The sequence below is a fragment of the Oncorhynchus kisutch genome, linkage group LG28 (genome assembly GCF_002021735.2).
Source record: "Oncorhynchus kisutch isolate 150728-3 linkage group LG28, Okis_V2, whole genome shotgun sequence".
Lineage (NCBI taxonomy): Eukaryota > Metazoa > Chordata > Actinopteri > Salmoniformes > Salmonidae > Oncorhynchus > Oncorhynchus kisutch.
Window position 1 is genome coordinate 35,132,948 of NC_034201.2, and position 22,906 is coordinate 35,155,853.

At 42.6% G+C, this 22,906-nt stretch overlaps 2 protein-coding genes across 5 annotated transcripts in view; both read right to left on the reverse strand.

The window, feature by feature from the left end:
- Nucleotides 1-2,871: 2,871 nt before the first annotated feature.
- Nucleotides 2,872-17,616, reverse strand: LOC109872794 (probable E3 ubiquitin-protein ligase DTX2). 3 transcript variants are annotated; one of them, XM_031807716.1, is made up of 7 exons: nt 16,616-17,616; nt 15,422-16,007; nt 9,174-9,232; nt 7,207-7,380; nt 5,628-5,689; nt 4,275-4,436; nt 2,872-3,026 (listed from the first exon to the last, which is right to left on the reverse strand). In XM_031807716.1, exons 1-7 carry the CDS (start codon nt 16,923-16,925, stop codon nt 2,892-2,894), a joined length of 1,488 nt encoding a protein of 495 aa, XP_031663576.1. In that variant the 5' UTR covers nt 16,926-17,616; the 3' UTR covers nt 2,872-2,891. The 3 variants fall into 3 exon arrangements, with proteins under 3 accessions (XP_031663576.1, XP_031663577.1, XP_031663578.1); XM_031807717.1 differs by lacking the exon at nt 7,207-7,380 and having other exon boundaries at nt 16,616-17,612; XM_031807718.1 differs by lacking the exons at nt 2,872-3,026; nt 4,275-4,436; nt 5,628-5,689 and adding an exon at nt 5,933-6,831 and having other exon boundaries at nt 16,616-17,613.
- Nucleotides 17,617-17,996: 380 nt separating this feature from the next.
- gtf2ird1 (GTF2I repeat domain containing 1) overlaps nt 17,997-22,906 on the reverse strand; it is a 54,475-nt gene continuing 49,565 nt past the window's right edge. For both annotated transcript variants that reach the window (XM_020464154.2, XM_020464155.2), the window contains exons 23-27: nt 20,874-20,951; nt 20,438-20,630; nt 20,242-20,279; nt 20,017-20,126; nt 17,997-19,465 (exon numbers count right to left, since the gene is read on the reverse strand). In XM_020464154.2, the coding sequence (XP_020319743.1) occupies nt 19,397-19,465; nt 20,017-20,126; nt 20,242-20,279; nt 20,438-20,630; nt 20,874-20,951 (488 nt within the window). In that variant the 3' untranslated portion in view covers nt 17,997-19,396. The remainder of the gene's footprint in view (nt 19,466-20,016; nt 20,127-20,241; nt 20,280-20,437; nt 20,631-20,873; nt 20,952-22,906) is intronic.

Consider the following 22,906-nt stretch of genomic DNA (forward strand, 5'->3'; position numbering starts at 1 on the left):
TATTTAGAGGGGAAGTTGGTTAGGATGATATCTATGAGGGTGCCCGTGTTTAAGGTTTGGGGAGGTACCTGGTAGGTTCATTGATAATTTGTGTGAGATTGAGGGCATCAAGTTTAGATTGTAGGATGGCTGGGGTGTTAAGCATGTTCCAGTTTAGGTCGCCTAGCAGCACGAACTCTGAAGATAGATGGGGGGCAATCAGTTCACATATGGTGTCCAGAGCACAGCTGGGGGCAGAGGGTGGTCTATAGCAGGCGGCAACGGTGAGAGACTTGTTTTTAGAGAGGTGGATTTTTAAAAGTAGAAGTTCAAATTGTTTGGGTACAGACCTGGATAGTAGGACAGAACTCTGCAGGCTATCTTTGCAGTAGATTGCAACACCGCCCCTTTGGCAGTTCTATCTTGTCTGAAAATGTTGTAGTTTGGAATTAAAATGTCTGAAGTTTTTGGTGGTCTTCCTAAGCCAGGATTCAGACACAGCTAGAACATCCGGGTTGGCAGAGTGTGCTAAAGCAGTGAATAGAACAAACTTAGGGAGGAGGCTTCTAATGTTAACATGCATGAAACCAAGGCTATTACGGTTACAGAAGTCGTCAAAAGAGAGCGCCTGGGGAATAGGAGTGGAGCTAGGCACTGCAGGGCCTGGATTCACCTCTACATCGCCAGAGGAACATAGGAGGAGTAGAATAAGGGTACGGCTAAAAGCTATGAGAATTGGTCGTCTAGAACGTCTGGAACATAGAGTAAAAGGAGGTTTCTGGGGGCGATAAAATAGCATCAAGGTATAATGTACAGACAAATGTATGGTAGGATGTGAATACAGTGGAGGTAAACCTAGGTATTGAGTGATGAAGAGAGAGATATTGTCTCTAGAAACATCGTTGAAACCAGGAGATGTCATTGCATGTGTGGGTGGTGGAACTAATAGGTTGGATAAGGTATAGTGAGCAGGACTAGAGGCTCTACAGTGAAATAAGCCAATAAACACTAACCAGAACAGAAATGGACAAGACATATTGACATTAAGGAGAGGCATGCTAGTCGAGTGATCAAAAGGGTCCGGTGAGTGGAGAGGTTGGTTGGTGATTTAGACAGCTAGCCAGGGCATCGGTAGCAAGCTAGCATAGGATGGAGGTCTGTTGTTAGCCACCTCTTGCGTTCCGTCAGTAGATTAGTGGGGTTCCGTGTGGTAGAGGGGATTAATCCAAATCACACAACAACAACAAAAATAAAAACAATAGATATAGTTATAGAGGCCCAAGAAGAAAACATAATAATAATATAAAAATTAAAAAAATAAAATAAATAAAAAATAAAATTGTCCGATTGTCTATTCAGATAGCAGCCGGTAAGACAGCTAACGGTTAGCAGGCCGCAGATGGGCGTTCAGGTAACGTCGCGACGGAGGAGCCAGCCGAATAACTCCTTCGGGTAGATAACGTCGGCAGTCCAGTTGTGAAGGCCCGGTGGGGCTCCGCGAAGGCAGCAAAACGGGTCCGGATAGGTGACTGCAGCCCAGGTGTGATTGATGGAACTCAGGAGTGATTGACGGAGCCTTGCTAGCTCCGGAATAATTGATGTTTGCTCCGGAATCGACGAAGGCCGATAGTCACACGGATAGCAGCTAGCTAGCTGTGAGATCCGGGTATGAATGTCCAGAGAGCAGTCGAAATCCAGGACATGGAGAGAAAAATTGGTCCGGTATGTTCCGCTCCGAGCCGCGCTGCGCCGTACAGAACTGGCGATAGATTTTCGAGCTAAAGGATAGCTGATGACCACAAACCGTGGTTAGCTGAATACTAACGATTTGCCAGTAAAGGAGCTAACTAGCTTCTGAACTAGCTTCTGGATTAGCTTCTGGCTAGTTTCAGGCTAGCTTCTTGGAGTTTCTGGCTAGCTTCTTGGAGGATTACAGATCTGAGGTAAATAATACTTTTTATAAATATACATTGGTGAGGCGGGTTGCAGGAGAGTGTTTTGAAGATGAGTTGATGGAAAATAAAAATAAAATGTATGTGAAAAAGTTGTAAATATATATATATACAGGACACGACAAGACGAGGACAAAAGACGTCTGAACTGCTATGCCACCTTGGTTTAGATGCATACCGAAACAAAACTACACAAGAGATTCTGTTGTAGGCAGAACGCATTGGAGTAAGATTCTATTGCCCACAACTCAGCCCATAATCTACAACCAGTGCGGCATAAACAATAAGAGCTGCAGTGGGCCTATATACAGAAAGACCATTGGCATATATGGATCTGTGCCATTTACTTTGAACTGGACTGTTTATACAGCTGTGGTCGTGAGTATATGCGCTTGTTTTGAGATCAAAGCAAGAGCTGCATGTAGCCACGTATGCATATTTTGCTCATATCCTTGCTAGTTAGTTATTAGCCCAGTTATAGCTAAATTTGTAGTCAGCAATAGGGGAGTGATTGCTTCCAACAAGAGTACAAAGCATGTAAATTCTGGACATATGGAAAAGGGAGTCCGGTAAAGAGCTTTTTTTGTCATAAAGGGGTAGTGTTGTATTTTGAGACCGGCTTGAATAAGCTAAGTAGCCAATAGGCAGAGGGTAGCATAATTTGTGTCATTCGCTGTAATAAGTGGTATGGGAATAATAATGCATTTTATTTTGTAAAGTGGTTTCTTGTGTCAAACACCATAACATTTTCAGTCACCTTGTCTGAAAGACATCTGAATGGTATGGTTTCAGTCAGAAAGAACCTTAGGATAAGTGGCAAGCCTCGTTTTTGTTACTGCTTCGGTGGAGCAAAAGCCTGCATGCACACCTGCCCGGACTGAGATATGCCCACCTCAGACTCAGTGTGTTAATGAGTGAGTGGTGTGTGTGTCTACTGTATCCCAGGGGGAATGCTGTAAATTATCTGGATAGTTCCACAGTCTGGGTGGCCGGGGAGGGACTGTGCGATACTATAGATCTCCATCTTGCCCTTGGCTGGGTCCCAGTCTTCTCCCCATAGATTGTCTTGCATGACGGGCACTGGAGGCTGCCATCCTGGAAGGAGACAGAATCGCAGATTTTCTTTAAAAATGGTTACACTCAACTGATAAGGTACACCAATCTAGTACCAGGTCTGAACAACCATTTCCTCCAGAACAGCTTGAATTCGTCGTGGCTTTGGCTCTACTAGATATGGCATTCAAATGTTTCACAATTTGTATCAAGGGCCCTAACGTGTGCCAGGAAAACAGTACTCATAGCATCACACCACCAAGCCTGTACCGTTGACACTAGGCAGGATGGGGCCCATGAACTCTTGCTGCTTATGCCAAATCCTGACTGCCATCAACATGACGGAACAGGAACCGGGATTCATCGGTACAGGCAATGTTTTTCCACTGTTCAGTAGTCCAGTGTTGGTGATCACATGTCCACTGGAGCCGCTTCTTGTTTTTAGCTGGTAGGAGTGCAAACCGTTGTGGTCATCTACTGCAATGGCCCATCCGTGACAAGGACCAACGAGTTGTGCGTTCCGAGATGCCGTTCTGCACACCACTTAGTTGCCTGTTTGTGGACTGCCTGTTAGTTCGCACGATTCTTGCCACTCTCCTTCAACCTCTCTCCTCAACGAGCTGTTTTCACCCACAGGACTGCCGCTGACGGAATGTTTGTCTCACCATTCTTGGTAAACCCTAGACACTGTCGTGCGTGAAAAGCTCAGGAGGCTGGTCGTTTGAGATACTGGAACCAGCACGCCTGACACCAACGATCATACCATGATCAAAGTCGCTTAGGTCACTTGTTTTGCCCATTCTAAAGTTCAACCGAACAGTAACTGAATGCCTCGATGCCTGTCTGCTTTATATAGCAAGCCACAGCCATGTGAGTCACTGTTTGTTGGAGTTCACAATTTTCTTGAATGTGGTGGTGTACCTATTCAACTGGCCACCGAGTGTATAAGAATATCACCCATAAACTAAAATGTTAGCCTGATTTCACCATATGGGATAATGTTTATGATATGTTGTGCGTAACACTTAACTTTTAGCCTGCAGTTATAATGCTTCATTACTGTAACTATTAAGCCTTTTCTTAATTTTTACAAAAAAAAATGGTCATTGCTATAAATGAGAACGTGTTCAGTCAACTTAACTGGTAAAATAAATAAAAAGCAAGTACATGCCTTTATAGTTTCTTAAGTCTACTTTATGTTAATGTCTTTTCAGGACAATATGTGGGCTCAAGACATCAAGCCATTGAATTACATTTGAAAGTCATCATTAGGATCTCTGTGGCGCCCACCTTGGTTCCATTGTTGTACATGGCAAGCATGCAGAGCATGTGCAAGGTGTGTCCACACTTGGTGAACTTTCCCACAGCGCCGGGTGGGATGGATTGTGCTCCCTCGGACGCCACGGCGTAATCCGACGGACACGACAGCCGGTCCATACAGATCATGCAGTCCTAAAACCACAGGGACAATATATTAAAGGTGTGAAAATAGATTTAATTTCTTCCCGTTACACAGAGGTCTGTACACACATTTGCACGGGCAATACATTTATGGTCCTAAAAGTAAAAGATTTGCCATTTAAGAGTTAATTTAAATGTGGCATAAACCAGTCATGTTGTCATCAGTTTGTCAAACAAAGCACTTCAAAAGACTCATGTAGGCTACCTGTGCACATTCATCCACTCAAATAACTCAAGCATCCAAACATTGCACTGTGCAACCTCCATTTGATAAATGGAAAGAGACATGGTTATAAAACATCAAAAAGTGTAGGCCTAATGACATTCAGTGATTGTCATTAAGTCTTCACTTGAAGCCTTAAATGATTGATGCCTCCACTGCTGTCCCTGCTCGCCTCAGTCAGTCATCGCTGCCTTGGCAAAAATTCTGTGCTCAACAAACCACACCGCATTTTGGAGTCCATTCGCATTTTTTTCACGTGGTAGTAATACATGAGGTTGTAATAGCATCTTAGTTCATTTTCCACCATTTCATTTGCCGAGAATCTGTACCATGTACATGTAATTACATGATAACAAGAATGACAGGATCTGTATATGATATTATATCATGAGTCTATAAATTGAGGTTGGGATGACTTGGTGATATGGGTGGAGTATTGTTTATTTCTATGCAAAACCGCAGTTGGCTTGTTCAAACTACTTTAGAAATAACCTGTGTTCATTTTAGAGCAATCATATTTCTTTCAACTTGCATATTGCACTTTCTCTGCAAAATAAAATGTTTCTTCAATACAAATAAGTGGTTTAGTATAAAAAAAATATAGATTTTTTAAATCACCTGTGTCATATGAATGAGTCATCTTCACAAAATGGTTTCAAAAGATCTGAGATGACCTATACCTGCTTTTGTTTACATATAGTTTATTTCATGCCTACCGTGATTCAGTGTACCAGAACGAGGAAACATGACTGATTCTCCTGCAAGAGCCCTTCTTCCGTGAGTGTTGAGTAAAGAGGGCGGGAGAAGTTTTCCTAGGTACAGATCTAGTGGAAACCTAACCTTAACCATTAGTGGGGAACATGCTAAAATGACCAAAGATAAGCATCTAGGGGCAACTTCACCCCACACCAATAGAAAGAGGCGAGGGAGGAGGGGATCTTTGACATTGAAATGCGTACCTCGTCTTGAGCAGAGGCCACTTCCTCCATGTAGCGGTGAATGACATCCTCTGGTTTCTGGGCTGGGGGGACAGCGGACAATGAACAGGGTTGGAGAGACACCCACCAGACGACAGACAAAACCACACTCAGGCCCTCAATTTACAGACAGGACATACGACAACACAGGAGGGATTAGAATAAGAAATTAAATGAAAAACGTTGTCTTTAGTATTGCTTTTTTAAACCATTTCAGTGGAAACTAGTAGTAGCCTAGTTGTTTTGCAGTTTGCTATTGAACACATTATGTTCACCCCCCCCCCCCCCCCCCCCAAAATTGCTATTTTATAGCATATAGTTAACACACTGACAATTCACTTTGTTGTATTTTATATTTCTGCAGAAATAACCGACTCATCCTGCAGATGTAGCCTACACACTTCACTGCAGCTCAAACTTTTGGCCGGCTTCGTTGGCAAATCTGTACCATACAAAAGCACTGCTCAAAGATGTAACATGAGTCGACAGATTGAGGTACACAGTATTAATGCATGACAGTTGTGGATGAATGGGAGAGGAGAGGGTTAGACACTTATCCACCAATGTACCAAAAGCACACTCTTCCTTAGTTAGGGGCTGATGTGCCCCAAATGCCACCCTATTCACAACATAGGGCTCTGTTCAAAATCAGTGCCCTATGGGGAATAGGGTGCCATTTGGGATGAAGCTTCATTGTTAGATGATTTGTGAGTATCAGTCTGTTCTGGAACAGCTACAAGGTATGTCTGCAACTCAGCATTGAGTTTAGGGGTTCTGTTTTGAGCTGCAACCTTTGTAACCAAACAGCAAGATTAGGGCCTAGTTCACACCACTGTTAGCTAATGAACACTGTCGACTGCCAAGCAACAATTACAACTCACTGATTTATGGATAGGATAGGAGTGATTGAGTCACAGATTAGAAAATTATTCTTACAGTGAAAGTGAGCATTGGAATGCGATAGAAGAGAGCACACGTAAAAGGAAAAATAAAAAGCTATACAAGCCTGCAGAAAATCTAAACAGTGCCTTTGATTCAGGTTAAGAACACAATATTTGATTTTAAAAGGATAAGTTTGATATTTTTACAATTTATTGATAGAAGGTTCCTTACCCTGAAAGTAGTGTGCACCAGGAGAAAATGTAAATCGATGGTTCAGGTTTCTTTAAACAGCCACGACAAAAAGCTGAAAGTCAATGGGAGTGATAGGGACACCGTGCAATGTCTATGTTTATGTTTGGCAAATCACCTTTAAGTAAAGTCAAACCCAGTAGATTTCAGTTTCCCCCCACCACTCCCATTGATTCTAAGAATTGTGTATTGAATAGTGAGATCCTAAAACTGAGTGCAAATAGGAATTACTGGCTCGGACGTCTCCAAGGTTCCACAAGGCAGGCATTAGTTTTTAACCACAAGGCACATAAATAATATCAACATGCATAACAAGCCAAATATTCTAACTCAAGGATTTGGGATAACAACGATGGAAAGCATTGGATGTGACGAAGCAGAGCTGGATGCAAGCCAATGGGGAGTTGGTGGGGGAAGGTGGCGTAGCTACCTGTCCTGTGCTGCCTCTTTGCCCTCCTAACCGAGCTGCTGCTGTGAGTTTTGGAGCCTGCGGGCCTGCTGGTGCTGCTGGGGGGAGGAGGAACGGAGGAGGAGGGGTGCGGGAGGGGGGCACTCGTGAAGCGCACGCCGAGTCCCACTGCTGACATCAAAATGGAGGCCATGCCTGGAGTGAGAGGCCCCGGGGAGACATGCAGAGGGGGTGGGGTCAGTCAGGGGTAGGAGAAACCAAACAGATGAGACATGGTGGATAAAGCAGTGACTAAGGGGGGGGGGGGGGGGGGGTGACTTACTCATGGACAAGAGGGCATTATATTGGGAAGTTTGGTAGGTGCTTCCAGCTTGGTATGGCTAGATAACGTCAGATTCAGGAATAATAAGTCATCAGGATTTATACAGTAAATAACATGTGTTTGCCTAATAAATGTGGGCTGATATGATAAAGTGCATTTATTGCAGTTCTGTAATTGATTTCCTTTTAAAAAGCGCTATTGTTCGGTTCTGCCTCAATACTACATGTTATTGTGTAATTTTTATATTGGAGTAATTTCATGAAATGTAAAAAAAAATAAAAAAAATATGCCAAAGGAAAATCTTCAGAAACTGTCAAATTAACTTCACATTAGCCCTCCACCAAACATTTCAGCAGAAATGTGTTGCTCACAGATCATGGCTCATCAACCTTTTGAACAGTCACTAACAAAAGAAGCTGAATTGCTGTCAGTATCCATTGCTAGCCTATCTGCTGGCTCAACGGCATAGTCCTCTCAAAAAAAAGTTTTAGCTAGCAGTTTAGCTTTTTACGCTAAGAGATTCTGGACATTCCTAAATAACCAGCAAAAAAAAAAAAAAAAAAAGTTTGGATGAAACCACCACCACTCTAGGAGTAACGAAAAAAAAAAAGTGATCTGGGCCTCCTGAGTGGCGCAGCGGTCTAAGGCACTGAGGCATCACTACAGACCCGGGTTTGATACCGGGCAGTATCACAACCGGCAGTGATCGGGAGTCCCATAGGCGGGGGGGGGGGGGGGGCTTTACATGACTCATCGCGCTCTAGCAACTCCTGGCAGGCCGGGCGCCTGCAGGCTGACCTAGGTCTTCAGGTGAACAGTGTTTCCTCCGACACATCGCTGCAGCTGGCTTCCGGGTTAGGCGAGCAGGAGTTAAGCAGTTTGGCAGGTCATGTTTCGGAGGACGCATGACTCAAATTTAACCTCCCAAGCCCGTAGGGGAGTTGCTGCGATAAGACAATATCAAAATTGGGGAGAAGGGGGTAAAATACAAAATAAAGTAACCCCTTTTCACTAAACCCCAAACACAAGACTACATTGGAAAACAAACGCCATCGTGGGTGGGCAAATGAACAGAGCAAAACAGGGCCTGGTCTGTGGAGATTATGTACAGCGATAGGCCAGCTGTCCAGAGAGACACAAATTACTTTCCCACCACCTACAGGAGCTATGGTCAATGCCATGAAATCACAAAAAAAGAAATTGTATCGCTGCTTTAATAACTGATAAACAAAAAGGTGTGCCTCTAAAATCTGTCAGGTCTATGAAATAAGCTTACTAAACAACGGTTGCTGAACAGTGCAGTCGAATGTGTAGACCATTTCTGGTGTATCAGCAGTCTTTGTTAAGACTTTAGCTTGCTATAGGCCACACATTTGGCTGAAACAATGTATGCTTACTAATATTGATTTTAGAGTTGTTCTATTTTTGTCAAGTTTTGCCCCTGAACAGACACACTCAGAAGATAACTTGTCAGTGTAGACACGCAACACTCTTTACTGTTACTTTCAAACCAAGGTATAAAATTCATGGAGCAGACAGTTCTGCCATCACCACCAAGAAAAACAATGCTTGATCCAAACCACTACAATTCACATTGATAGTAACTGATAATACAGGTAGTACCACCATGGTGGACATTTGGATTAATTGCTTGGGACTGCTTTACCTGCAAGGGCTGAGCTCACACCGGTGGATCCATTCCGTTGCAGAGGGATGGCGGGGACACTGCAGCAGAGGAAACAGGAAAACAGACATTAATGAATCCATACACCATTGCTTCTGCAAACAAGTGAGAAACTGATGTGGTCGGTTCTCTGAAAGTTAACACACTTGATCAGGGGTCTCCAACCTTTTCTACATGAGAGCTACTTAAAATATATACACTACCATTCAAAAGTTTGGGGTCACTTAGAAATGCCCTTGTTTTAGAAATCAAAGCACATTTGACCATTAAAATATCAAATTGATCAGAAATACAGTGTAGACATTGTTACTGTTGTGGGAAACTGACGTTTTTTTATGGAATATCTACAGAGGCCCATTATCAGCAACCATCACTCCTGTGTTCCAATGGTACGTTGTGTTAGCTAATCCATGTTTATCTTTTTTTTTTAAAAAGGCAAATTGATAATTTCATAACCATTTTGAAATTGTCAGCACTGCTGAAAACTGTTGTTCCGATTAAAGAAGCAATAAAACCGGCCTTCTTTAGACTAGTTGAGTATCTGAAAATCGTCAGTCTATTCTTGTTCTGAGAAACGAAAGCTATTCCATGCGAGAAATTGCCAGGGAGCTGAAGATCTCGTACAATGCCGTGTACAACTTAAAATTATAAACTTGGATTAGCTAACACAACAAGCCATTGGAACACAGGAGTGATGGTTGCTGATAATTGGCCTCTATACGCCCATGTAGATATTCCATTAAATAGTAGTTTCCAGCTACAGTCATTTACAACAGTATCAATGTCTATCTACACTGTATTTCTGATCAATTTGATGTTATTTTAAAATGGACAACATTTTTTTGCTTTTATTTCAAAAACAAGAATTAAGGGACCCCAAACTTTTGAACAGTAGTGTACATCCGAGGTGAGGATTTACAGATTTACTCCAGTATACACCTGTGTCACGGCTGGGGTCTGCCCCTATATGTACACCCCATTGCCGCTACAGACGTTCTCTACATCTTTGAGGCACCTCTAGCACCGTGGAGAATTGGAGTGATCCATATAGCTCACATAACCGTGGTTACATACATAAAGGTTATGTTTCACTAGATCCAGAAAATCACATTGTAGGATTATTAATGAATTTATTTGCAAATTATGGTGGAAAATAAGTATTTGGTCACCTACAAACAAGCAAGATTTCTGGCTCACAGACCTGTAACAACTTCTTTAAGAGGCTCCTCTGTCCTCCACTACCTGTATTAATGGCACCTGTTTGAACTTATCAGTATAAAAGACACATGTCCACAACCTCAAACAGTCAGACTCCAAACTCCACTATGGCCAAGACCAAAGAGCTGTCAAAGGACACTAGAAACAAAATTGTAGACCTGCACCAGGCTGGGAAGACTGAATCTGCAATAGGTAAGCAGCTTGGTTTGAAGAAATCAACTGTGGGAGCAATTATTAGGAAATGGAAGACATACAAGACCACTGATAATCACCCTCGATCTGGGGCCCAACGCAAGATCTCACCCCGTGGGGTCAAAATGATCACAAGAACGGTGAGCAAAAATCCCAGAACCACACAGGGGGACCTAGTGAATGACCTGCAGAGAGCTGGGACCAAAGTAACAAAGCCTACCATCAGTAACACACTACACCGCCAGGGACTCAAATCCTGCAGTGTCCCCCTGCTTAAGCCAGTACATGTCCAGGCCCGTCTGAAGTTTGCTAGAGAGCATTTGGATGATCCAGAAGATTGGGAGAATGTCATATGAAACCAAAATATAACTTTTAGGTAAAAACTCAACTCGTCATGTTTGGAGGACAAAGAATGCTGAGTTGCATCCAAAAGAACACCATACCTACTGTGAAGCATGGGGGTGGAAAATCATGCTTTGGGGCTGTTTTTCTGCAAAGGGACCAGGACGACTGATCCATGTAAAGGAAAGAATGAATGGGGCCATGTATCGTGAGATTTTGAGTGAAAACCTCCTTCCATCAGCAAGGGCATTGAAGATTAAACGTGGCTGGGTCTTTCAGCATGACAATGATCCAAACACACCGCCCGGGCAACGAAGGAATGGCTTCGTAAGAAGCATTAAGGTCCTGGAGTGGCCTAGACAGTCTCCAGATCTCAACCCCATAGAAAATCTTTGGAGGGATTTGAATGTCCGTGTTGCCCAGGAACAGCCCCAAAACATCACTGCTCTAGAGGAGATCTGCATGGAGGAATGGGCCAAAATACCAGCAACAGTGTGTGAAAACCTTGTCTAATGTTTTCTGTAAGTCTTCACCTCTGTCATTGCCAACAAAGGGTATATAACAAAGTATGGAGATAAGCATTTGGTCAACAACAGTTTATTTTCCACCATAATTTGCTAATAAATTCATAAAAAATCCTTCAATGTGATTCTCTGGATTTTTTTTCTCATTTTGGCTGTCATAGTTGAAGTGTACCTGTGATGAAAATGACAGGCCTCATATTTAAGTGGGAGAATTTGCAATTGGTGGCTGACTAAATACTTTTTTGCCCCACTGTATACCCGTAAGAGATATAGTTGGTGCTAGAGGGACATGGCCAGCCAGCGGCAAAGTCCTAGCCCGGGATGAAGGGGTGTCCCGGGAAGATGTCCCCGGACGGGGAAGCGACACCCAGGACCGCCGAATCAACCGCAGAGGGAGGTGCCACATTTACCAGATGGTACATAGCAAAGGTGCAAGATGAAGCCCAGCTGGCCGCAGCACAGATTTCAGCGAGGGGCACTCATCTCAGTAGTGCTGCACCACCTGGGGATGTAGGCTCCAGTCCCATGGTGGCTGGCCCGCACTCGAGAGCATATCCGCTGCCACATTCAGGATGCCAGGTACAGGCACGTAGAGATGCTAGATGTTCCTGAGCCCAGAGAAGGAGCTCCCGTGTAAGCCACCACTATGGGTGTTGTCCTGGTGAGAACGGACATGTCTTCACTTGAGATGTACAAGGAAAGACTGAAGGGCCAGCAGTACAGCTCAGAGCTCTAGTGTATAGATGTGCCTGCCGCTCCAAGGGGGTAGTCGACAGCCGACCTGCCCTTGGTCACACCCCCCCAGCCAATCTGGGAGACATCTGTGCTGACCGGCGGCACAATCTCAGAATCTCCACCCCACCTCAGAGTAAGGAATGACATCGCCACCTCAATGCCCTGAGGCACTGCGTGGTCACTCGCAGCTGGTGGTGGCGCTTCGGGTGCAGCCAATGGGAGTTGAACCACCATTGAAGAGGCCGGAGATAGAGCAGGCCCAGGGGAATCAGTAATGAGGCCCGCCATCAGCAAGCCCAACAGGAGTTGGCAGGTTAGGGCGGATACCACAGGCACTTGTCGAAAGTGGTCTTGATCGCCTGAACCCTTCTGGTGGACAGGCGTGCTCTCAAGAGGACTGAGGCCAGTTCCATGCCAATGAAGGCCACCCTCTGGGTGTGCGCCAGACAACTCTTGTTGTTTGCAGTAATGCCCAGCCCACCGATGTGGGTCAGGAGCATGTCTGTCTGACAAGACCTGGGTCCTCATCGGGGCACAAATCAGCCAATCGTCCAGGTAATTGACGATCAACAACCCTCAGGATGTGAGAGGTGCAAGGACAGCATCCATGCACTTTGAAAGTGTGGGGTGCCAAAGAGAGAACCATGAATTCGTAAGCCGTCCCTTTGAAAGGGAATCGGAGATACTGCCTATGAGCTGGGTGAACAGGAACATGGAAGTACGCATCCCTCAGGTCCAGCTTCACAAACCACTGGTCCCTGGCCACGGCCTGCAAAACACAGGCCGGGGACAGCATGTGGAAACCTCAGTACCTTCAAGTACCCATTGAGGTTGCAGAGGGCCAGAATCGTACTACACCACAAAATAAGTGTAGTAGAACCCACCTAGCAGTTCTATTGTCTCGATCTGTGGATGGCACCTTTGTCCAGGAGTGAGGAGATCTCCAGCCGCAGGGTTTTCTTCAGTGGTCCAGCCACTGTGGTGACAAGAAAGCCCCTGAAAGATGGAGGCCGGCAACAGAATTGGAGTCAGTACCCCTTAAGCATTGTGGACAACACCCATGGGTACTCCACACACTCCTCCCACTTTTCCCTGTGAGATCAGCAGAAGAAGGGTGTGCCGACCTCTGGCGCCACGTCCCTATGGCGGTGACAGGCTGTTTCTCCACCACACGCTGTGCCCCTCCCCGCTTTCGTTCCTCAGCATGAGGCGATGGGGCAGGAGGGGGAATCCTCCACTTGGAGGAATAGGAACCTGGTGAGGGATAAATTACCCAGTACCTCTGCAAAAAAACAGTGAAGACTCATGTGGGAAAAACAGACAGACAAAATAAAATAAAAAACAGCAACCAGGTAATGGATTTGATATGTGTTTTATTTACTTTCATTTGTTTTAAATTATGCCAACTACAATATTACCTAGCCGGTTTAATATCCAAGCAGAAAACAAAACCAAGCGATTTACCAAGCGATTTTCAGAAAGTTTGTACCTCAAACCATACGGACGTCCAGCGAGAAAATGAAAGAATGTGTCGCAGCCATGGGGTCTAACATGCATACACATAGTGAAACATTACACACGCAGAGGGCCTACCGAAGTTGAGCACATCCAGTGTCAGACGCTTTTCTGTGTGCTTTTTCTCCAAGTTGATTTGGAGTACAATGTGAATGTCACAGTATGTTCATTTTTATGTTAAACATTGCGCCATGCTGCCATCTTTTTTTCCACAAAATGTATTTTAGCGCTCTATGGCATCACGGCTGCATCAAAGCTTTCAACAAAAAGTGCCAGGAAGGTATTCTTGAAAAAAAAAAAAAAAAAGCAATAACTGTCACAAGAATAACATACTAGTATGCACACTTTCTTCCCTGTGCTTTGTTCGTCACAAGGAGTGACAAAGCTTAGGCCTACTACTATCAGGGACCGCATGGTAACAACAATGGGAGGAAGTGTGTGACATGCACCAGTTAAAGCAATGTGACCCTTACATCAGCTGGCTTACTGACCGAGCTGGTTTACTATCCACTGCAAAACAATTCTGCGTATTACCACTTCCTCTTTAGAGGACATCAATCACTGTGACATATTGTAACCCCAAACCAATGTGTCAAATAGCTCAACATAAAATTTTAAAACAGAAATAAATCTATTCAAAACAACTTGGTTTAAGTATGCATTTACGCAAACAGTCCAATTCTGATCTTTGCCACTAATTGGGCAAATTATCAGAATTGGACTGCCTATTTAGACATCCTCAATGTCAGAGCCCCTAACAGTAGGCTATGTTTAATTAGTGCTCGTCAACCGATCGCTGCCCGCACCTGCCCGCCCGCCCGCCCAGCATCACTACTCTGGACGGTTCTGACTTATGAATAGAATATGTGGACAACTTCAAATAAAATTGTCTGGTTAGATTGTAAACTCTCCTTCCAGACTCGCATTAAGCATCTCCAATCCAAAATTAAATATAGAATTGCCTTCCTATTTCCCAACAAAGCATCCTTCACTCATGCTGCCAAACCTACCCTCGTAAAACCCCGCCTATTCTCAGCTCACTGGTCACCATAGCAGCACACGCTCCAGAAAGTTTATTTCACTGGTCATCCCCAAAGCCAATTCTTCCTTTGGCTGCCTTTCCTTCCAGTTCTCTGCTGCCAATAACCAATGAACGAATTGCAACAACAATATTTTTTTTTTTGCTGGAGACCCATATCTCCCTCTCTAACTTTAAGCACCAGCTGTCAGAACAGCTCACAGATCACTGCACCAGAACATAGTCCATCTGTAAACAGCCCATCCAACTACCTCATCCCCATACTGTTATTTTTTTACTCTACTTGGACATTCAGCTTCTGCACATCAGTCCAGTGTTTAATTGCTAAATTGTAATTATTTTGCCACTATGGCCTATTTATTGCCTTACCTCTCTAATCTTCTCATTTGCACACACTGTATATAGACTTTTCTATTGTGTTATTGACTGTATGTTTGTTTATTCCATGTGTAACTCTGTGTTGTTGTTTAGTCGCACTGCTTTGCTTTATCTTGGCCAGGTCGCAGTTGTAAATGAGAACTTGTTCTCAACTGGCCTACCAGGTTAAATAAAATAAAAATTAAATGTAAAAAAAAAATCAGCGCATAGAGTTACTCAAGTGGGTAGTATAAATAGATAAGCTGCTAAATTAGACAACAATGACTATTCAAACAAAGCCAACCTACCTTAAGCCATTGCCACTGGTAGGGTAAGACAGTGGAGGTCCAGGGAACTGACTAGCGGAGGGTGTCGGGGGCCAGGGACCACCCCACGCCATGCCCCCCACAGAAAGAGGCCTCCTGGGGTAGGGCGAGTACACCGAGGTGGGGTGAGCTCCAGCCGCCCTGCTGGGGCCCTGGAAGCTGGGCCGGCTCAGCTGCCCAGAGGAGAAGGAGTGGCGTGAACGGCTGGGCATGGGGCCAGTGCAGCTGTGGCTCAGACACTGGTGGCAGGAGCAAGCCGGGCCCGAGTGGATGACGGAGGCGCCAGACGCCAGCGGGTAGGGGAAGTTACCCTGCCGTCGGACCTGCCGCCTGAAGCCTGTGGCCTTGTTGACCTGGGCCAGCGCTGTGAGGTCCACTATGTAGTTATAGCCATGTGAGGCCATATCCGCAGTGGCCTGCCGTGCCAGGTAGCTGTGTTCTAGTAGAATAGAAGTGCGAGTCTCGTACGGAGTCCATCCTCCTTCGTCATTTGCCCACTCCCAATATACTCCGCTACCCAAGCCTGAGGACTGGGCAAACAATTGACGGCGTACAGACCGCGTTTTCCCTGGAAAGATAACACAGTGAATTCATACTTAGAGGTAAAGGTGCCTTGCACAGAACATTTTGCAGTAGACGTCACACGTCAGTGAATGTCTAACTGTGTATTATAGTCTAGTACCTAGTGGTGTGCCTTCATAATGTCAGCTAAGCATTACACTACACATCCTGTGCTATTGAGAAGACTTCCTGCTGTTTTTCTCCCTTTTCCTGGACAAGTTTGTATCACAGGCTGCAGGTGTCAAAGGACATATGGACTTGTCCAATCAGCCCCACTTTCCAACCAAGAGACTTGGCTGTATCACTGCCTACTATCATGTCTGTTACGTTCGTTTTCGAGTTAGCCAGCTACCCAACTAGTTACCCAAAGAAAACATTGACATCGCTGGAAAACAACAAGACTGTTCGCTATAGATGTTAGCAAGATAAGCAATGCTATTATCTTTGGTTTATGGAGGCTAACTACAACAGCTAGCTAACGTAAAATTAACTAACGATGCGCTAGCTAGGGCACAACAAAGCTCGAAAGCTTCAGTTAATTTGTAAATGTAATAACTAGCTACTGTTAGCTAACTACATCACACACACACAGTGCCAGTGGCTTAATTCCCTTACCTGTATCTTGGCGGAACTGGTTCAAGCTCGGTATGTCTATGAGATAAGGCGACAAACTGGGATCGGATTGTCCTAGGCTGATGCTGGTGGAGCCAGGACCCCCACCTCTGTGTCCCCGCGGAGAGAAGTATTGTTCGATATAGCCGCTCACCTGGCCGCTATATGGTCGCCAGAAGCCAAGATCATCCTGCCATTCCCATACAACGACCATAGGCTGAGATTGTCCAGGTGCTACCAATGTCGGTGTAGAGAGAGAGGGTCCATTTCTAGACCCATTTATCCCCACACATGAGCTAGAGGCAGTAGCCATATTTTACAGATAGTAGCGATACGTCAAATTCAGTAAACGATAGAAAAAGCTGATGCTAGCTAATTCAGCTAACGTAGCAAGCTAGGCTAAGAAGCTAAGTCAGATGACAAAACACGTTTTAACACTTTGCCAAACTACAGGACACCCTGCAGCTACCCTATCAATAAATTGTAGCGATCAAACCTAACTAAGTTAGCTAGCTAGCAAAACATCTTCAATTTGCAAGATGTAGCTAAAGTTAGCTTGCTTGGATTATTAAAATGACCCATTTTTACAAGACTGATTCGAGGTCAGGCGGCAAACACTCAAGCAAATTGTTTAAAAGCATTTTGGCAAACCTTGCGAAGCAATAAATCTTTAGATGCGGAAATATATTGAGCTATGCTAGCTTACTAATCATTGCATTCCAACAAACTCAAACTGGCTAGCTACGCAAACCACAGATGAACCAAACAGTCGGAACAATCGTTGCTTGGCAAATGACGACATGCGCACATCATTGTATTTTTAAAGCTCCAATGCAGCCGTTTTTACCTCAATATCAAATCATTTCTTGGTAACAATAAAGTACCTTACTGTGATTGTTTTCAATTAAAATGGTCAAAAACAAACACAAATAGCAATTTCTCAAGCAACAATTTAGCTAGGAGTGGTGAGGGGAAAACTGACAACTAGCTGTCATTGGCAGAAAGCTTTGGAACTCTCTTTCTTATTGGTCTATTAACTAATTTACTGCCTGGTGATGTCACTACACAGGCCAAAATTCCATCCCACCAAAACAGGCAGACATTTCCTGTGGCCTTTTCAAACAGCACTTAACACTAAAAGTGCATTATCATAATTTCACAGTATTATTTCAACCTCAGTGTTGAAATATATATAAAACAAATTATGTTTTTGACGGCACTGGAGTAGTCTTAATAACTCTGTTGCCCTTTCAAACCTCAATGATTATATACTTTTCATTTCTCCATGATACCATGACATTGTGAAGGAAACAATAATACGAAAGTAGTAGGTTTAAACTTTCTATTGAATTTTTTTTTTACACTTGCATTCATCACACACAAAGTCACTGCAAGGCAACACATTTTATTTCAAAGGCCTAAATGGCATTAAGGTACAGCATATAAATACTGGTGAATCCAGAGATAGCTGTTACAGGATAACACAGACCATTCTTTCTTTAACACACGTTACATTCATGTTGACTTTAAGATATTTTTTACTTAGCACAGATGTGCTACAAACATAAAAGCCTAGCTGAGAAAATCTCAACTCCACGTACAAGTACTCAGCAAAAGAAAAGCCATGAGGAGTTTTACAAAATATGAAAATTTGTCTTAGATATAGTGCTATCACCTTGGGTTATTCCTACCACGGAGTATACCGGTACGCACACCTGAAGGTGAACATATTTCAGTTGAAATACTTTTGAGTTACATACAGTAGTAGTTAGTGTTGTAGAGACATTTGATTCAGTACTTAGATTACTGAACATTGTAATTTACATCCCTGCACATGATGTTTGTTTTTAATCTTCAAAATAAATAAATAAATAAATCATAAACAAATATCTGAATGTTGTAAAGCCAGATTGATCCAAGACATTTGTGCTGTAGTTACACCCCATAACATGATAGATCAGACAAAAATAACCTAAAATGGTGAATACTTCAATGATTGTAAATTCCATAAGCTTAGTGCCATAACATAACCCCAGTCGGTTGGAATCACTTTTCTTTTGTAGAGCATTTTGAAAAAGGTGTATCAAGAAAATACCATCAGTGCTTGTGGGGATGAACAACTGTATATAAACACTAGATTTCTGATGCTATGTATTGGCCAATGAGAGGCTTTGAAGCCACAAATTGGCCATATTGGCACTCCTCAGAAGAAGCAGTCCTTCATTGGTATTCAGTATTTAAATTAAAATGTTTCAAGGACAAAATTACATGTATTTAAGTATTTATTTTGTTGTTGTAGTGGGGACAGTAACAATGTCTTTCTGTATTTTGTTTAGCGCACATAATATCATTTAAAAGTATGCATTAAGTTGTCTATAATAGAATAAACATGGCTAGAATGAATGCAGACATTAATAAATGCATTTATATAGCTTCCAAAATATTTTTTTTACAATGGTGGAGGAGTAATAAAATGGAGGCGCAGTGGCTTCAAAGCAGCACTCCCTGCCTGTCATCTAGTGTATATAAATCATTGAAGGAAACAAAATGAAAGAAAGCACTTATCTTGTAACAAATTATGCACAGATTCAATTGTTCCTCCTCACATTTCCACCCAAGCCACCATTTAAAAACATATCCAAACCTATATTTTCAGTCAGTAAAGTTTTTAAGCAATAGCACTCGGGCAAAGCTGAAACTTGGCAATACGATTATAAGTATTGGTTTGATAAAGTCCTCTCATTATGTCCTCTTCCTGTAGCAGAGTATCTGTTTTCTTCTCTTCTAGTATTTCACCTTCCCAGGGACTTGCCCATTCACTCCACTGTAGTCTACCATGTACATGGGCCATTGCTAAATGTAGGCGGAGACAAAGCAAAAGGAGGATAAATTAAGAGAGAGCATGAGGGAGATCAGTTATGCCGTTGCAGAAGCAAATGATGGCCCATCAATTACACAACCTTATTAGTGCCTTTTACAAATGCCTTTAAAACCTACAAATATAATATGAATGTATAAATAAAGTCAACTGTATCAAAGTAGGAAATCAGAGCATTTCCGTTATGTATTTTTGATCATGAAAGGGAAAGGGGGACACCTAGTCAGTTGTACAACAGAATTAATTCAACTGAAATGTGTCCACATTTAACACAACCCCTCTAAATCAGAGAGGTGTGGAGGGCTGCCTTAATCGACATCCACGTCTTCGGCGCCCGTGGAACAGTGGGTTAACTGCCTTGCTCAGGGGCAGAACGACAGATTTGTACCTTTATCAGCTCGGAGATTTGATCCAGCAACCTTTCGGTTACTGGCCCAACGCTCCTACCCGCCAGGCTACAATAACCACTAAATACTGTACAACAAACAACAACAAGTTATATAATAGCTTTATTAGTACCACATACCATCACTGGAATCTGATTGGTTGATACCCCTGACTCAGAGGGTAAGGACACTCGGCTGCTCTCCAGGACTCTTTTGCGCTTGCGTCGATTGGTAGAAACCTCTTTCCCTTCTTAAACCACAAAAACAACATAACCGTTTTGGAAGTACTTCTAAAACACATGTGTCCTTATGGACTGCATTACTTAAAACAAAAAAGAAATTGGCTACTGTATAACAATCCTTACCTGTGTTGCATGTTTGGGTGCATATTTCCGCAAAAGGCCTGTAGAAAAGAAAATGTATTAAATATGCATTTCAATTCTGTAGATGGACAGAGAAGGGAGCCTTGCTTTTGCCCAAGAGTGAGTCTTTCTACAAAAATGTCAATATTTTCTACAAACTCCAGATTCATACAATTATTACACTGACAAAGACACTCACTGTAGCTGGCTCTTGATGTTGATGGTGATATCATTTCGGGCTTGAAGGATCTTTTCCAGGCGGACTATGTCGTAAGTGTTGGGATTTCGGAAGGGAATATCATCCGGAAGGCCAATAACTTCAACAGAGTCGGGACTGGCACGGATCAGCTTGTATGGGACTATGACGGAGCGGTCCAGGCCCAGAGCGTCACCTGAACATTAAGCTATTCAGTCAGTTTGGGCCAGATTTTAACTCCCAATAAATTAGAATTTTAACTAAGTTTGCATTGCATTGCATTGATGTCAATGGGAGATAAAGTGAATATTTAATTTATGTGTAAATTGGGATTTACCCCTTCAGGAATAAATCACTAGAAGTTTATACTTTAACTCAATTTTTTTAGTAAGGCTTATATAGATAAAGCAAATTGTACAAATGGAGGATATACACTGACCATATTTCTGGTTGAAGAGTTCTTTCACTTGCTCACGGAGGATCACTTTCTCCCCCATGCGGTTGACCTCCTCGTCATCTGTCGGTTCAGGAGGAGAGGAGTCAAACAGAATTGGTGGGGACAGTTTAGCAGATGTTACAATGCCTTCTGAAATTATTTACACTCCTTGACTTTTTCCACATTTTGTGGTGTTACAGCCTAGTTTACAATGGAATAAATTGAGATTTATGGGCATTGGCCAACACATAATACCCCATAATGTCAAAGTGGAATGATGTTTTCAATTTTTGTACTAATTAATTAGAAATTAATAGCTGACAGTGGTGTAAAATACTTAAGTAAAAATACTTTAAAGTACTACTTAAGTAGTTTGTTTGGGTATCTGTAATTCACTTTTGATACTTTTGATAACTTTTACTCCCCATCATTCCTAAAGAAAATAATGTACTTTTAACTCCATACATTTTCCCTTACATCCAAAAGTAGTTGTTTCATTTAGAATGCTTATCAGGACAAGGAAATGGTCCAATTCACACACTTATCAAGAGAACATCCCTGGTCAACCCTACAGCCTCTCATCTGGCGGACTCACTAAACACAAAGGATTGATGTCTGAGTGTTGGACTGTGCCCCTGGCTATCCGTAAATTAAAATAACAAGAAAATCATGCCGTCTGGTTTGCTTAATATAAGGAATGTGAAATGATTTATACTTGTACTTTTACTTTTGATACGTAAGTATATTTGAGCAATTCCAATTACTTTTGATACTTAGGTATATTTAAAACAAAATACTTTTAGACTTTTACTCAGCTAGTATTTTACTGTGTGATTTTCACTTTTACTCAAGTCATTTTCTATTAAGGTACCTGTACTTTTACTGAAGTATAACAATTGGGTACTTTTTCCACCACTGATAGCTGAAATGTCTTGAGTCAATAAGTATTCAACCCTCTTGTTATGGCAAGCCTAAATAAGTTCTGGAGTAAACATTTGCTTAACAAGTCACATAATAAGTTGCATGGACTCACTCTGTGTGCAAAAATAGTGTTTAACATGATTCTTGAATGACTACCTCATCTCTGTACCCCACACATACAATTATCTGTAAGGTCCCTGAGTCGAGCAGTGAATTTCAAACACAGATTCAACCACAAAGTCCAGGGAGGTTTTCCAATGCCGTGCTAAGAAGGGCAGCTATTGCTAGATGGGTAAAAATGTAAAAAGCATGCATTCACCATGAGGCCAATGGGGACTTTAAAACAGTTACAACGTTTAATGGCTATGATAGGATAAAACTGAGGATGGATCAACAACATTGTAGTTACTCCACAATACTAACCTAATTGACAGAGTAAAAAGAAGAAAGCCTGTACAGAAGACAAATATTCCAAAACATGCATCCTGTTTGCAACAATGCACTAAAGTAATATTGCAAATAATGTGGCAAAGCAATACACTTTTTTCCTGAATCCAAAGTGTTACGTTCGTGGCAAATCCAATACAACACATTACTGAGAACCACTCTCCATATTTTCAAGCATAGTGGTGGCTGCATCATGTTATGGGTATGCTTGTAATCGTAAAGGACTAGGGAGTTTTTTCAGGACAAAAAATAAACAGAACGGAGATAAGCACAGGCAAAGTCCTAGGGGAAAACCATGTTCAGTCTACTTTCCACCAAACACTGGGAGATTAATTGACCTTTCAGCAGGACAATAACCTAAAACACAAGGCCAAATCTACACTGGAGAGGCTTACGAAGAAGACAGTGAATGTTCATGAGTGGCCAACTTACAGTTTTGACTTACAGTACCAGTCAAAAGTTTGGACACACCTACTCATTCAAGGGTTTTACATAATTTTTACTATTTTCTACATTGTAGAATAATAGCAAAGACATCAAAACCATGAAATAACACATATGGAATAATGTAGTAACCAAATAAGTGTTAAACAAATTCAAATATATTTTATATTTGAGATTCTTCAAAGTAGCCACCCTTTGCTTTGATGACAGCTTTGCACACTCTT

What these genes read in the sequence shown, in the direction of transcription:
- LOC109872794 (XM_031807716.1), bottom strand. Translation starts at nt 16,925, where the DNA reads ATGGCTACTGCCTCTAGCTCATGTGTGGGGATAAATGGGTCTAGAAAT. An exon ending in TGGCCTCTGCTCAAGACGAG is followed by an intron (nt 4,437 to 5,627) that starts GTACGCATTTCA and finishes CTGTGGTTTTAG; the next exon opens with GACTGCATGATCTGTATGGA. An exon ending in TGTACAACAATGGAACCAAG is followed by an intron (nt 3,027 to 4,274) that starts GTGGGCGCCACA and finishes GTCTCCTTCCAG; the next exon opens with GATGGCAGCCTCCAGTGCCC.